The sequence below is a fragment of the Podarcis liolepis genome (assembly GCF_965112155.1).
Source record: "Podarcis liolepis genome assembly, chromosome: 2".
NCBI classification, from domain to species: domain Eukaryota; kingdom Metazoa; phylum Chordata; class Lepidosauria; order Squamata; family Lacertidae; genus Podarcis; species Podarcis liolepis.
The window spans coordinates 95,818,081-95,834,156 of NC_139555.1; the positions used below are offsets into that span (position 1 = coordinate 95,818,081).

General features: G+C 40.8%; 1 protein-coding gene across 2 annotated transcripts; it reads left to right on the plus strand.

Annotated features, from left to right (window-relative positions):
- The first annotated feature begins 612 nt into the window (after positions 1-612).
- On the plus strand, positions 613-11,643 carry PROK2 (prokineticin 2). Of its 2 annotated transcripts, XM_083486867.1 has the most exons (4): positions 613-818; positions 6,800-6,925; positions 10,429-10,483; positions 10,888-11,643. In XM_083486867.1, exons 1-4 carry the CDS (start codon positions 747-749, stop codon positions 10,935-10,937), a joined length of 303 nt encoding a protein of 100 aa, XP_083342993.1. In that variant the 5' UTR covers positions 613-746; the 3' UTR covers positions 10,938-11,643. The 2 variants fall into 2 exon arrangements, with proteins under 2 accessions (XP_083342993.1, XP_083342992.1); XM_083486866.1 differs by lacking the exon at positions 10,429-10,483 and having other exon boundaries at positions 618-818.
- The last annotated feature ends 4,433 nt before the right edge of the window (positions 11,644-16,076 follow it).

Sequence of the window (16,076 nt, forward strand, 5' to 3'; positions counted from 1 at the left end):
TTTTTTATCTTATATTTTGGAAATGTACATCCAGTGGTTTTTTTCCTTTATTTTTTTTTTGGGGGGGGGACCAAGAGTGTGGGGCCCTAAGCTATAGCTTGTTTAGCTTAGTCGTAAATCTGGCACTGCCTGTGTGCATATATTTCCATGTTATAACGTACATTTACTTGGGTTCTTTGGTAGGACAGCATGGGCTCCTGCTTCCAGACGCGTGTTTACTGTGGAATCGGTGCTCTTCTTGCAAGTTTTATTTCCTCAGCATCCCCAAGATGGCCTTGCCTGCTTCCCCACCCCCGCCCATTTACCCTTCTCACGGCAAATATATAAAGCTGACAGTAGCCCACCCCACCCATTTGTGGCAACGGAAAGCAACCCAGCCTGGAGCGCCCCACTTCCTCGTATCTGTGCACTTTTCTGCGCGAGGGAATCGCCGCGCTACTACTTCTTGAGAGCGTGAGGGGAGGAGGTGCGCGCTTGTTTTGTGTTGTGTGTTTATGTGGCTGCTCCTGCGCATTGCCTCCACCCCCCCCCCCGTCCCTCTCCCCCGACGGCAGCGTTGCTGGGTAGGTGGGTGAGTGACTCATCCTGCCTTTGAATGGCAGCCCTAAGCTTTATAACGGGCTGGAGCGGCCCCGGCTCCACTCCTGCTCCTCACGGTTGCTGCTGCCCTGAGGGGAGCCCCGAGCAAGGCTTAAGCGCGCGGAGAGCTGCACACACAGCCCCGGGGAGAGAGAACAGAGGAAGCCATGAGGAGCCTGAGCTGCGTCCCGCTCCTCTTCCTGCTGCTCTCCACGGGGGATTCTGCAGTTATCACTGGGGTGAGAGGGGCAGCCTCTGGGGCGAGGGATTATCGCCACCAAATAGACTTGGCAAAGGGAGTGGGGTGGGGTGAGGGTGACATCTTGTACGAGAAAGGAAGGACTGGCAAGACACGAGTTAACCTCGACGGTTGCAGCGGGCGAGACAAGTGCGCCCTTTCTGCCGTCTGAGCCTGGTGGCTATTTTGGCGGGAAATCCGGGATTGGCTGAAAGCAGCACCACCAGCCGAGACGGGGTGGCGAGTAGGCGAGTGTTTTCGAGAGTGCGAGAGGCAAGAATGGCTTTTAAGTGTGCTGTGGAGGAAAGGACCGACGAGGCGCGCTGCTCGGTTCTTTTCCTGCGAGAGGGCACGGTGCGCGCCTGAGTCGACTCCCCGCGCGCCTTGGGGGCTTTTGGGGAGGCGTTCGACTGAAACGAGTTGCTGAAGTTTATGGGGTGAGGCGGGCCTGATCCTGAGGCTTTGCGTGCGTGCCTGGTGGTATCCTGCTTTTGTGGGGTGGATGGAGCTTGTCCCCTGGAATATTATGGCTAGTCTGGGGAAAGAGGGTTGGGACGGGAGACAAAGGCGCGCTCATGGCAGTCGCCTCAGAGGGATACTGAGGCAACTTGAGTCGCCTCCCGCACTGACTATCTGCTTTAACTGGCTAATTTAAGGCTGGGGTTGTCCCTGGGCGGGAGTTGGGAGCCAGCTGCCCTTGCGCCGTCGCAACCTGTAACTCCAAAAGCTTCCCCCAGCTGCGCTCAGTTTGGAAGTTGAGGCAACTGTAGAGAAGCGTGTGTTTTTTCCTGAGGTGAAGCCACCTCCTGGATTCGATACTCCTGTGCTGAGTTCCTCAGAATCTTCCTTCCTCTGTCACATTTAATTTCTCAAGACAGGGGAGATGTTCACTCAGCTCCGGAGTCCGGGAGAGATTCTCACCTACGTCCACCCCTCTCCCCGTTTCAAAGAGGCGTTTTAAACGATTCGCAACTCCCTGTTGTCTTGCCAAGAAACTTTTTATGTAATCGATTCTGGGGAAGGACGACAACAAGAGCCTGAGTAACACTTTGAAAGGTTCATTTTCTCTTAAAAGCTCCAACCAGGTATTTCAGCTTACGGAAAGACTTTGAAATCAAAGTGACTTTATAATAGCCACATTTTTCTGTGGCTGGAGGGTGGATAGGCTGCAATACTTTTAGCTTTTTAAGAATTTTTTTAAGATTTCCCCTACTTCTTCCTTTGCTAAGGACTTGGCTATTCCTTACAAAGTGTTGTTATTGACAGAAGGTCTCTAAACGCATTTTTAAAAACTGCTTTATTTAACAATTGTCTTGACTCTCTAACTGCTCTAATTCCCCCCTGCCTTAGATTGGATCCATTGTGCCTTTGATCTTGAACCTGTTTCGTTGAATCTGTTTTCCTCCTGCAGTTTGATTCACTGTTAAGGTCCAGGTGACAGAAGGAAAGAGAGGAGCAGGAGGGGCAGGATGGAAGCTAACAAGTTGCAAGACTTATATGTCATATTGGCAGGGCTGATAGATTTCTAGCACCATGAAGGAAATTAGGCTCTATAACTCAATGCTGCACAGATTCCTTCATTCAGTACAAAATACTGCACTTAATAGCGGGTCTCTTCAAAGGCGCTTAATGTGGCATTTTTATTCTCCTCTGTAGTTTGGCACTTGGCTGGAACTTATGGCCAGACTCAGTAAAGGAGTACAGGAACAACCTCATGTCCGGTTCCTCTAATACTTTCTGTTTTATTTTACCATTGCATGATACTTTCTTTTTACAGGTGTAAATACAATTTCAAAGAAATTAGCTAAATGACCACCTCTATATATTCAGGTGGGGTATGATCCAGCCTATGCTAGCTTGTAAAAGAGGTAATCCAGTGGTTGAAGCAGAGAGCAAATCTTGCGTATGACAGCAGCATGTGCAGGAATAATTTGACAAGAAACTGAATTGTATCCTTGAGCAGGGTTCCCCTGACTTCTCCATTTGTATTAATGAAGTAATAAAAGGAACAACTGTAATATAAAGTAACATTTGTGTTTGGGATAAATCTCTTTTCTTCTCCCTGTTAAATATACACTATCTGCTTAATGCTTGAGGGCAGACAATACACATATGCTGATTTCTGAACATATCATGTTCTTAATGTTTACTCAATCAACCTGCAGCCTACATGCTGCTTAGATACTTCAGTAATTCAGGGGTATATAAATATCTGAAATAAACAAATTCCAAAGAAAGTCCCTCTTTTAAATCTGTTATTTTTCATAATGGAATGGTTTGAAGCTTACCTTCTTGTCCTTCAACTCGAAGCACCTAGGTAGCATAAGCCCTTCACACACTGGGAGTTATCCTGAGAGGAGGTGTGTAGGGACCAGACCTCTGAGAACATCTTAAGATGTGTGAGGAGGCTCCTCAGTGGCCTTGAGACTGAGGGAGGAGAAAGTAAACAGAGCAACCTACCGTACCCAGGGCATCCTAGGAAAGGAAGAGACACCTGGAGTCAGGGCTATTCTTCTAGAAAAAGACATGCCAGAACTCACCATGAATGCCAACCTCCTCTTAAAATGGCAATGGCATCCACCTGAGAGGTGCTGGTACCCAACTGAGAGGTGCCAGAAATGAGTTCTGCCAAGTTCTGGTTGAAAAAGCCCTGCCTTGACTAAGTAGAAAGGGCAAGATGAAAAAGTGACAAGGTCAAGAAAAGGACTTTTCATCTACTGCTTTTAGCCTTTTCAAATTACCCGCCTGGTCTCTATCTGAAAGCAGAGAATTTCTGTGGCAGCAATCTGCAGTGAAGAGCTCTGTCTGGTAGTTTATATTGTGTGTTTTTTTAAAAAAAACAAAAATAAAGTAAATGTGCAGCAATTCTTGCACACATAGGGACGTATCTTGGATTTAACTCTGCCCTACAAAATGAACTAGTGAATAGAACTGAAATTTCTACAATGTTAAGAATATATATGAAACATTAAAATAGTTAATATTTCAGTATCTAGCAATTAATATTTTATACAAATCTTAGGAATTGGTTTTGCATTTCTTTCCCTGTTGACATGTAAACTAACATAACCTTGTGCCTCATCTCAGAATTCAAAATAAAATTGTAGTAATGACTTTGAATATTACCATACAACCATTTTTTTAAAGCTACCATCTATTATGTAAATATGTGCTCTGATATCAATTTTCTTATTAAAATTACATAATATTTATGCAGAAGAGTATAATTATATTCATAATGAAATGTTCTAAAGTGAGCATTTGTTTCAGTGGACAGTAATGTTTCCCTCAGAGCCATTATCTGTTCATAAACACTTTCCTGTGAATCTGCTTATTTATGATGCCATTGCTTAGCAGAATCTTATAGAGCTTCACAGTCCAAGTATTTGAAATGAAACAAAAGCAAAGTTATTTTTGCAGTGCAGTCCTAACCATGTCTTCTCAGAAACATGACCAACTAAATTCAGTGGGATTTGCTGCCAGGTAAATGGGGTTAAGAATTATAGCCTGAATGTATTCCTTGATTTCACTAAGGCTGGTGTGAGGAACCTTTGGTTCTTCAGATGTAGCTGACCTCCAACTTGCACCATTGCTAACCATTGGACATGTTTGCTGTGGATGATCGGAATTGTAGTTCTTCAGCATTTAAAAAGCCAAAGGTTCTCCACATCTGCACTTAGGGCATTTTCACAAACCATTCAAAATCCACATTGGCATTAAACTGATCTTAGTCCAATCTTAGCTGACTCATCACCTTTGTTTTCAAGTGAAGAGTCTACTATGAAGTTGTTTTTTATTTTAAAATGATATAAGATAAAAAATATAGACAGTCTATACACAGCCTGTCAGCATCTTACAGATACAGAGGCAGGTGCCTTGTCTCAGCTGTAGTACTTTCATGCTATTGTCATGACCACGGAGTTCATCAGCACTCCAGATACAGAGCTGGAGGCCACAGATGCATCAGCTAAGGGGCCAAGTTGAGGGTTCCAAGCTTCCTACTCATTTTCAGAAGGCCATGGCACCTGTCAGAAACCCACAGAAGGAACTCCCATAGCTGTAGGACTCAAGTCAGGACCCTCACAAGTGCCTTCCCTAAAGAACCTGATACCTATCACTGCACTTAACTGATCCTGCAGTACAGGGAGCACACTTGGAGGGAAGCTGTGGGATGCAGAAGAAGCGCTGGCCCTTTTAAGACTCTGAAGTTCATTCTTATGGTGGTTTTAGGTGACACATGGTATCTGTAGGTGGCCAGCAGTATCATGTTCTCCTTTTCGGTATCGTTGTCATGCCCCAACTTCACGGATCTTTGTATACAGAAACCGGCTGCTCATGCATAACTATGTATGAGGATCTGTCCAGGGAAAGTGACCTTTGAGGAGAACAAGTTGTCTGTAATCAAACAGCACAGCAGTAGTATACTACAACTCACCTGCCACACATTAGCATGGATTTGTCTAACAGGCATTAAATCACCAGTCCTTAAGCAACCATTCATTCTACCAGTCTAGGATTCCTGCTGATTTTAACATAATAAAACAGTACAAAGACTTTTTATTTACAAATTAAAAGGAAACTGACTTGATGGGCAAGGAGTTGTGGCCTTTTCTGGTCATAACAGTATGGAAGAGGCAAGGGTGGGAAAAGAACACGCAGGAGACTTTAGAGCTTGAATGAAAGCTCGTTTTGTCTGGAGGTTCTCCTGAGTAAATTTTTATATAAAGTGTTAACCACATATTTTGGGATAGGATGTTCAATATATTTAACATTTGATGCCTGCCAGTCTTTTATAGCTGACATGACATGGTATTTAGTATAACTATGGTCAGCATGAATGCCTCAGATTGTTCCCTGATAAATTGTGGCCTATGTGTGTCTCAAATGAATAAATACTCTAGGAATCTTCTTTTCAAATCGGCTTTTACCAGAAATTATAAGATAGACACTCAATAACAGAAAAGCTTTAGGCTGCAATCCTATTGTCACTTACATGAGAGTGAAATCCATTAAATTCAATGGTACTTCTGAACAGGAATGACTGGAATAGTGTTGCACATGTTTTCATGGAAGTTGTAATTTATTTTCTTGAATTTCTTGTGGTTTTGTGTAATTTTGTTCTTAGCATTCTTAGATTTTTGTAAACCACTATATACTTGCATGAGTAAACCACTATATACTTGGGTGAGCAAGCTTGATTTATAAGAGCTTCTGTTAATATCCAGAGAAACAAGCTCCAATGACTTGTTCCATTTTTAGCTACAGAGTTATGCCTACTATAAATAAATCAAAACATTAAAAGTATTCTAATAGAAAGAAAAAGGGGCTTCTGCTTTTGTTGGACCAGATTAATATTGTTTTTGTGTTTCAGAAGTGATTGCAGGCATTCTGGTGAAGATAAGACAGATCTTACCTCTGCCTGAACATTGAGACATTGTATTGTTAAATATCACAAATATTTGCTCTGCTATTCTGTGGCATAAGAGCTAATATAGAACCTCTTGCAATGCATGTTTCTTTTTGGCAACAAAATAATCATGTAACCCATCATCTCATTCTGTCTGGCACCATTGATGGTATAAAATAATTTAGTGGCCTGGATCCAACTAAATAATCCCCACTGGTTTCAATGGGGCCTTTGTGGCTGACTTTAGCTGCTGGATCCAGACCACTTGAACTGAGGATGGTGGTTGGAGGAAAGACAGCATGTGACATTTGATATGTAGGTTCCACCTGTTAAGATTAAAAGATTTCCAATTACTAAATCTAAGGATTTTTAATTTAAAGAAACAAACAAACTTGCTTCAGCTTCTAATCGGCTATATGACCATGTGAATCCCAAACCCCACAATTTCCTTGTGTTAGCAAAGCCTCTTGAAAATACAGGCTTTTAGATGTACAATAAGATAATGGGGTAGTAGTCCAGTTTATTTTTAGTAATTTTACTTATCTAATACTGTGTGTTTGTTTATTATGTTTAAGGCTTGTGACAGAGATCTACAGTGTGGTGGAGGCATGTGTTGTGCTGTTAGCCTCTGGATTCGGAGCCTGCGGATGTGCACACCAATGGGAACCTTGGGAGAAGACTGTCATCCTTTGAGTCATAAAGTTAGTATTTTTTTCTGGTACCCTGTGTGATACCGTAACTGACAGGGTAGAAGGAAATATGAATATATTTTGTTGTGAGTCACACTGCATAAAATATTATCCATTGCAAAAGTGCAAGAACATATACTTTACAGAGGAAGTTTTCTTTTTATGGAAACAGCATCATAAGAACATACGCAAATAAATATATTACTGTCAGTGTTATTCTGTAAGAGGTATTAAGGTAAAAAAAATAAAGTCCAATGCTTTTCTTTCACATTACAGAATATAAGCATCTTAAAACTATCCTTATACTCTTGTTTCTTATAAGTGATCATTCAAACCCTGCTGATTTCCAGAGCTATTAATCATTTGAGTAGGCAAATTGTTCAGGTAATCAAAGTACCTCATTGCTTCCTTCCAGAGGTTGGAATCCAACATTGTTTTGAGTAGTCTTCTGATCACGTGCCTTTCTCTCATCTCCTCTGCAGCTCTCATCAACCCTCTAGGGCAGATTTTAAGGGTACACAAGGGCGATTTGGGGTGGGGCATTGCACATGTGATGTCAGGATAAGGTTACCAGATGTTTTTCAATGAACCCGGGGACACTTATTGTTCGCTACATACATGTGAATGCTGAGAAAGCTGTAAATCTGGGGACTATCCCTGGGAAACAGGGACGTCTGGTAACCTTACAGCAGGAGTCAGAAGGAGCCTGGGGCAGATCCGAACATGGCAGTCACGTGGCATCAATGGCCGGTTGCTCCTCCTCCACCACCTCCTGGTGCTGCCACCTGCAGGAAGTTGCTTCAAACTTCCTTCCCCCAGCGGCAGGAGAAGGAGGAGCTGGCCACTGGAGCCACATTACGCTGGGCTCCATGCTTCGCCTTCGTACTTTTTGAACACCCCAAAAATATTCAAGGTGGCCAAACACACCAAAAATATTCAGGGAGGCCAAAAGAGCTCAGCCCCAGGAACTGGCACTGCTGTTCAGGTATTTGGGACCTGTGTTGCTTAGCCTTTTAAACACTAACATGAGCATCTTAAATTGAGCCCAGAAACAAACTGGCAACCAGTGCAGCTGTTTTAAAAGAGGGGTTATGTGAGATCTAAATGGAACTCCAGCCAGTAATCTGGCTGCTGCATTTTGAACCACCTCTTCTTTTGGAAATTATGCATGGTCTGCCCGCCACCGCCCCCCCCCCCGCCCCCTTTCGATAGGAGTCTGAGAATATAGTCCAAAATGTTTTGAAAATATTAAGGTTCATAGCTTATGGTTGTACTCTCTTACCATTGCTAGACTTTATGACAATACTCTGTTCCTAACCATATCCACATTTCACTATTGCACCATGCACTTAGGCTTACTGTACTGCTCCGCCTCTTTTTATGTTAAGGATATAGCTCAGTCTCAGCTTGTAACCTAACAATGGAGCTCTCTTTATCCTTTAAGTAGCATTGGCAAGACCCAACTGACAGTTTGACACTCAGTTGCTTGCTAGTACCCTATGTACAAATCATTGGTTTTTCTTCATATTGTTTTATTGGGGCAGACAATGGACGGGATAGTCCATAAAGCTGCAAGAAGGCACTGTCATCCTTTTCCTCCCCTAAATACATTCATTCTCATTCCATGCAATGAGGGGTGGCGCCATTACCTTTCTTCCCATTTCTTTCTTGGTCTGCTGTTAAAGAAGAAGCAGGGAAGGATGTCACTTACTGCATATTCTTGAAAATCTTGGTCTTGTTTTGTATTGTTTCTAGCACTGGTTCTCAAAGTATTTACTGTTCAGTAAAATTAGTCCTGGCAATTTAGCCTTGAAGCTAGGGCTGCCATACGTCATATCCAGAATACTGCAGCCGATGTTCCTCAGAAACAGCTCAAAATCATCCAATTTATTTGCAAAAAAGCTCATATTATCCATAGGGGTTACAGAAGACCATTCAAAGTGTCAAAACACTGACATTCCCCATTTGTCTGCTGGTCAGGTACAAAGCAGACATATTCAATTTCTATTTTCCCTCACTACCACACCACTGAGTTTAAACTTGATCTGCAAGGACAAGACTAAATTGAAAGGCAATTTTGCCTTCATACTAGATTAGCCTTGAGTGCCCTTTGTTAAATCACACATGGAGAGCTTGTAAAGTAGACCACCAACTGATATAAGCTGATCAGAGATCAGTAAAGGCATACTGCTTAAATCAGAACACATATTAAATGTTAGTCTTTCAGATAAGATTGAGTTGCAATTCATTTAGCCCTGCTACCACTTCTATAGATTTTTTTCTTTCCATTAAGGTGAATAAAATATTATTTGTGCAACATTTTATAAAGAAAAAAATACACAACATGATGCTTTGACAATAATACTGTAATGCAAGAACAAAATGCATTGGTCTTTGAGAAGAAAATCTGACACAAAAAAAGGTCTTGTTGACCCCAGTGAATTGTGTTATTCTGATGGGACTAGATACATAATTAACCCCAACCAATTATTTGCAGTAACACTATGAAACATCATTATTGGCAACAGTTTTGTTTTTAGAGGAAAATTTTGCTGTGGGTGTATGATTTGGAGAAATGCATAATACCTCCAAGCCCATGGTTTTTAGCAAAAAGTAGGTAAACCATACTTGTAAACCATGTAGCTAACATGGTACCCTTCAAACATTGTTGGACTACAACTCCCATCAGCCTCAGACCACATTGTCAGTGGTCAGAGATAATGAGAGTCGTAGTCCACAGCATTTTGTAGGCACCACATTGGCTACTCCTACCCCTGCCACAGATATCAAACAGACTGTAGAGGTTTATAGCAAAGCAAACAGGAACAGGAGAGGAAGGGAGTTCACACATCTGACTAGGCATAGATTTTGGCATTTACGGTTATACGTTCCTCCAAAACTGTATTGCTTCCCAGCTCAGTTGTACAAGAGGAGAAACAATAATAAGGCATTGGGAAGGGGTATGCTCCAGTAAATAGCACCACCCTATTCTTTTGACTTGTCACATGCAAAATATTTTGGCTACTGTATATACAGACAAATTGTATATACTGTATATACAGTTCAACTGCCTGCTTCCATTCCCTTCTCATCAATATGGAGCAGATTCTGAGTCATTCTGAAATATTTTTTGAAGCGTTAGCTCAAGTGTCTTCATATGGTATTTGTCCTGCTTACATCATAATAAAATTTGATTTTGACTTGTGTTTCTCATTGGCTGAAAGTGTGGCATTGCACTGAGCTGCACATAATCAACTCCTAAACTTCTGACTGAAAGGAATCCATTTGGTTCCATTTTGTAAAAGCAAGGTATTCTAAAGATGAACAGATTTATCTGCCCCATTGAGGAAAAAATTCTGAGGTGCTTAACAGAAACATTGGGCAAAAATAAAGTGAAACCTGCCTGTGCAGCTGGTAGGTAAGAATATTTTTGAGGCTCTGTGCAATCTTACAAGTCTCATGCCCTATTACAAGTCCAATGCTGCCCCTGTTGAACCCATTTCCTTTTTTTACAGGCAAATATTGAGTGCTGTTTCCAGGAAAGCACTAGAAATATTTATTCTCCCACAGGTACGACATAGGTATATGTTGTTGGATGATCCTATTGGAAGGCCCAATCTGAAGCAAGGTAGCATATGCGGGATAGCAAATACCAATGCTGTAAAACTTTGGATTAGGTCTTTGCCGAAAGTCATCCTCCCATTGGTACACCATAATAATCTATACCAGACTTACTGCTCTTTTGAAATGAGGGTTGTGTACACAGAGGATCAGTTTCACATTATATAGTTAAGAATAAACACCAAGAGAGGAAAACAGGTCAGTACACCTGTAAGGAAGATGGGATATGTTTTGGGGGATCCCTTTGAACTAGTTTAATATACTAGTGTGAAAACTTTAGTTTTAATGGCAGGCACCTACTGCTGAGTTGTCTTCTTGCCTTCGTTTCTTTAACATTAACTATTTGTTTTCAGATTCCATTTTGGGGGAAGAGAATTCATCACAGCTGTCCATGCCTACCTAATTTGGCTTGCGTCTGGATTTCTCCTAGCAAATACAAATGTTTACCGGAGTTCAAAAACGAAGATATCTTTTTCTAGCGAAAGCATAGGGAAGGATTCTGTGCCATTACTGTATTCCATGTATTAAGATCATTACTTGTTATTATTGTGAAGTCATTTGGCACTGGAAATTTTCCAATGTACTTTCTTGCATTGTAACCATTACCATTTTTATGATACCATTGTTCATGGTAGCCAAGATGTTTTCAGCTGGACAATTTCAGGGAGTTCTTCATATTCTTAACAGCACAAGCTAATATGTGCTGAAGTAGACCTGTACAACTTGAGACTTGCCAGTTCAAACATAGCACATCAGTCATGTGTGGCAGACTACCTGAGGCTCAATAAACCTCCTATTTGTGTAGCCTACAAAAACAGGTAACAAGAAGAAACTGGCAGGCCCCAATGTATCATTGCTGTGTTGCATTTGGCTTAGATCACAAAATGTGCAGATTTATACTGAAGGAATAGTACAGATAGCTCCTCTCTCCTAAAATCTGGCCTGCTTAAGGATGATCAGGTTAGCCATCTAGAAAACGGATGCCCATAATTACCAAGTCAGTTTACATAAATTTGCTCAAGATTTTTCTGAATCTACTAAGATTGAATTAAAGTATTTTGCACTGCAATATAGGGCTAAGAACAAGACGATTTGTTAGACTATGACAATCCAGGTACATATTTGTTGTAATAATAATAATAATAATAATAATAATAATAATAATAATAATACTATTTTAGATTAGAAATAACATTATTTTAAACACTTCAACTGTGTTCTTTACGTTATTTAAAAATGACAACCAGCACCAAAGCATTTAAGTAGTAAAAATACTGTTTAAAATTAATACACTCTGAGTATGAGAAGAGAAAGAATTCTTTTCGTTTTATTTGGCATAAACTAGCAGCTTGTCAGATATTTGAAGTGTACTTTATATATTTTTAAAAAATCAGAAAAGTCTAATTAAAGTACATGACTTGTTATGTAAATATAACAATATCACTATGTAATAATTCTGTATCAGAATAATGGCAGCATATTTATTTATTTAAAATTATATATTTATTTTTGCACTGTGGTCTTTGATTTTTTCCAGTGAGTTATTGTTATCTATCAACACTAAATTGAGAACTTATATACGAAAGTATGCATCACTCAAGCTTTCTGTGAACGTTACCATTAAATTTGACATAAGTACCTCCTATACAATTCAATGCTCCATGAAAAATTATAAAATGCCATAGAAGCTGTCTTCAGTCTTACTTGTTTTTTTTACTTCTCCTTGTTAAATATAACACACACACAAAAGTAACAAAGTAATCCTATGCATGTTTATTATGAAGTAAGCCCCATTTAGTGAATTGAGGCTTATCTTCATGTGCACAGGACTGCAGTATAGCATTATACATTTCCTATATTCGTAGTGATTCTATGTGTGGAAAGCTGGTGCAAAGTGTATCAAGACAATTGACATGCATTTATTTGCCCGAGTCCACAGTGTTAAGTAGCTAAGGCCAATCACATCAAGCACATTCTCTTTAGCTGATGTCAATAAGGACCAGTCTATACCATCAGCATAATCATGAAGGGAAGCAGCATTCCCTGAGCTATACACCATGTTATACTGCTGGTGGATGGCTGCATATTTAAATGCTGGTATGTAGAGTGAGAAACACATGAGAAAAGTATAGACTGTGCATATCCAAGATACCTTTCTTTGTGTAGGACTGCATTTGTTGTGAGGAAAGTCCAGAAAAGTTTTAACATTAGATTCTGCTGACTGCATAAACTGACTGAGACGAGTAGGAAATTCATCACAACTTGGCTCTGATTTCTCGTCCCAGTATATTTGAAGGCAGACGAAGCACACCATGTCATGCATCTTAGGTGTATTTCTAATAAAAGAGTGTTTGAAAATCCTTGGGTATCAGAAGTCAGCTTTAGACCAAGTATAGTAGAAAGACTGATGATTCCAGAAGCTGTGCAGGATAACCAACCATAGTTGTGTTGGGTGGCGACTCATAACCTTGCACTCCATAGCTTTTTCTTCCATTAGGAAACACTCCCAAAGTAATTTTGCTATAGCCCATAAAGATTAATTGTTCATGTTCCCATGTATTGTCTATGTGAGTCACCCTGGAAATGTGTTCCCCAAATATACCCATTTAGTAGATCCTTATTTAGTTCTCTGCTTAACTTCCCCCTCCCCTCGCCAAAATGTGTAGATTTATGTAATAATGTAATGCAACCCAGTGAGGTCTTTCTTCGGCTTCTGAGATGTATGTTGTTTTCAATATTATGTGAAGAAACCCAGAAGCACCAGTCTACAATAAACCTTCTAAAGTGGAACAGCAATAAATTTGTTTTCGAGTCATGGAGCTATGAGAAGAGTTTAGCCATGTGCATTATTTCACATAGGTCAAATTTTGTCAGAACTAAAGCTGCCTTTCATTAACCAGCAAGCTATTTTTCACACAGCCATTGGCACTTGACTATCAGGTCTTCATTGACCCATAGAACTCATCAACTGAAAGTATCAAAAAGAATGTATTGACCTTGCTGCCAGAACTGCCTGCTAATTAGGAACAAATGAGAAAACAGCACCACAAAATGAGGCCACTTCATGTGTGGCTCCTCAGCTGTGGAAAACACTTGCAGATTCACAATTAAAAACATACATTTGCTGCACACACGTATGTAAGTTCATGTAAAACATAAACCCAGACAACATTTAAAAAAACCATGAAACAACCTTTACAGCAGTATATACTTACGGCGAGCCAGATCTAGAAGAAAGGAGAATTCCCAATCTTCATTAAATTCTATAGTTGGGGCCAACAAAACATCAAAGCTGCAATCCTAACCTTTGCTCTCCTAGAACTTTAGGAAACCTAGATATGCTCTGTCTGGAAATCTGCTCAAAGATGCATCAGTGTGGCAACTGCCACGGGGAATCACCATTAATTAGAATTCTTCCATGAGATCTTTACACCTCCATTACCTTCACAAGGGAGTATTAGCCTTTGTTCCTTTTGAGCAATGCCCAGTATTAGAAGATACACAATGGCTAGAAGAAGAAGAGTTTGGACTTGATATCTCGCCTTTCACTCCCCTTAAGGAGTCTCAAAGTGGCTAACAATCTCCTTTCCCTTCCTCCCCCACAATAAACACTCTGTGAGGTGAGTGGGGCTGAGAGACTTCAAAGAAGTGTGATTGGCCCAAGGTCACCCAGCAGCTGCATGTGGAGGAGCGGAGACGCGAACCCAGTTCCCCAGATTACGAGACTACCGCTCTTAACCACTACACCACACTGGCTTTTAACTCTGCCCCTAGCTCAAGCTAAATCGTTCAAACAATGGGTGGCAGTGAGATTTGCTAATGAATCAACCACAGTTCATAATGTGGGCATATATTTATTACACAGTGGTACCTCGGGTTAAGAACTTTATTCGTTCTTGAGGTCCGTTCTTAACCTGAAACTGTTCTTAATCTGAAGCACCACTTTAGCTAATGGGGCTTCCCGCTGTTGCCGCACAATTTCTGTTCTCATCCTGAGGTAAAGTTCTTAACCCAAGGTACTATTTGTGGGTTAGCAGAGTCTGTAACCTGAAGCATCTGTAACCTGAAGCATCTGTAACCCAAGGTACCACTGTATAGGATGCTTGGAAAGAACGTGAACTGCATTTTCCCATTTTAAAGCCATGATGTTTTGATTCATACTACAATACCATTTTGAAACGTTTCCCTTTTCTCTGTGCAGCTAAATAGTTGACGTAGCGGTCCTCAACCATTTTGTTGCCTGGTGACACATTTGGAAATCCAAGAAACTGCTGTGGGCCCCACAAAAACCAATTTCACAGTCAAACCCCACCTCCAAAAACAGGCAGAACATCTCCCCCAAAACCAAAGCAGACAAAAAAGTAGGCACTATTTCCCGCCCCAAAACCCAAGCGAACTCTGCAACTGAAACACCCCCCTAAGAGCCCCAAACCCTCATATGGGAGAGGTGGATTAGGTAGGGCACTTGGCAAGGAGCCAAGGGGGTAACTGAGGACACTGCAGAGCCCATGGGCACCATTTGAGAACCCCAGAGTTATCAAATGTGAACTGGGTTAGTGTTTACGTATTTTAAATTTCCATCTTTTGCAACTTTGATGGCTGAATAATGTACTGCATTTGTCTTGGTAACTTTCCTTGTGTATTTCCTATCACATACATGAGCTTTAAAATGGGGCTTCGACAGAATGAAGCTGCACATAGGAAGCGGCCCCATTAATTCCTTTTAAATCTTGCACCTGCTGTGACAAATGCTCAACTGACATACCTTTCTAGCTTACCAATGTTTTCAGCGGAGTGTGTCCTTACAGAAGCAGCAGGTATATAACAATCAGGTTTGGCTATTCAATCATCCTCTCAGCTTGGCTAGAAAGACAGAATTCTTCATTGTAGGATACGTCCCCAGTGTGCCTCATCAAGGGGCGTCTGACTAATTAGCCGTCTCAGCATAATAAGACATAGTGATGTGCATCTTGTTCCAAATGGGACCACATTCAAATGCCTGTAGCTTGCTTTTATGCACACACACACACACATATGCACATTTTTAAATATCTGCATGCTGCACAGGTGAGTGCTTTGGGGGAAAACCCCAGAAGTAACAGCTAAGAATACCTTCACTTAAACCATCTTTTAAGCAAGACATCTCTAGTATAAAGTAAGCGGCCTTGACAAATAGGAACATGTTTCCCAGGAGTTGTTAGTATCACAAAAATTGGCAGGACAATGAAAAGGACATGAGAAGATTTTATATTCTATATTCTGATTCTTATGAACTACAGGGGCCAGCAGTTAGTGGTGTCTGTTTTTGAGAAGTTATTTTGCTTGTAATAAATAATAATAATAATAATAATAATAATAATAATAATAATAATAATAATAATAATAATACCCTACCTATCTGGCTGGGTTGACAAGAAGCAAAGGATCAACTTCAACCTATGAAAGCACACACAGGGACTATATTTTGTATGGATGTATGCAAGTGATCTATTTAGGAGGTGTGACAGGGCGTTCTTTATGGAGCAATTTACATTTCATGGAT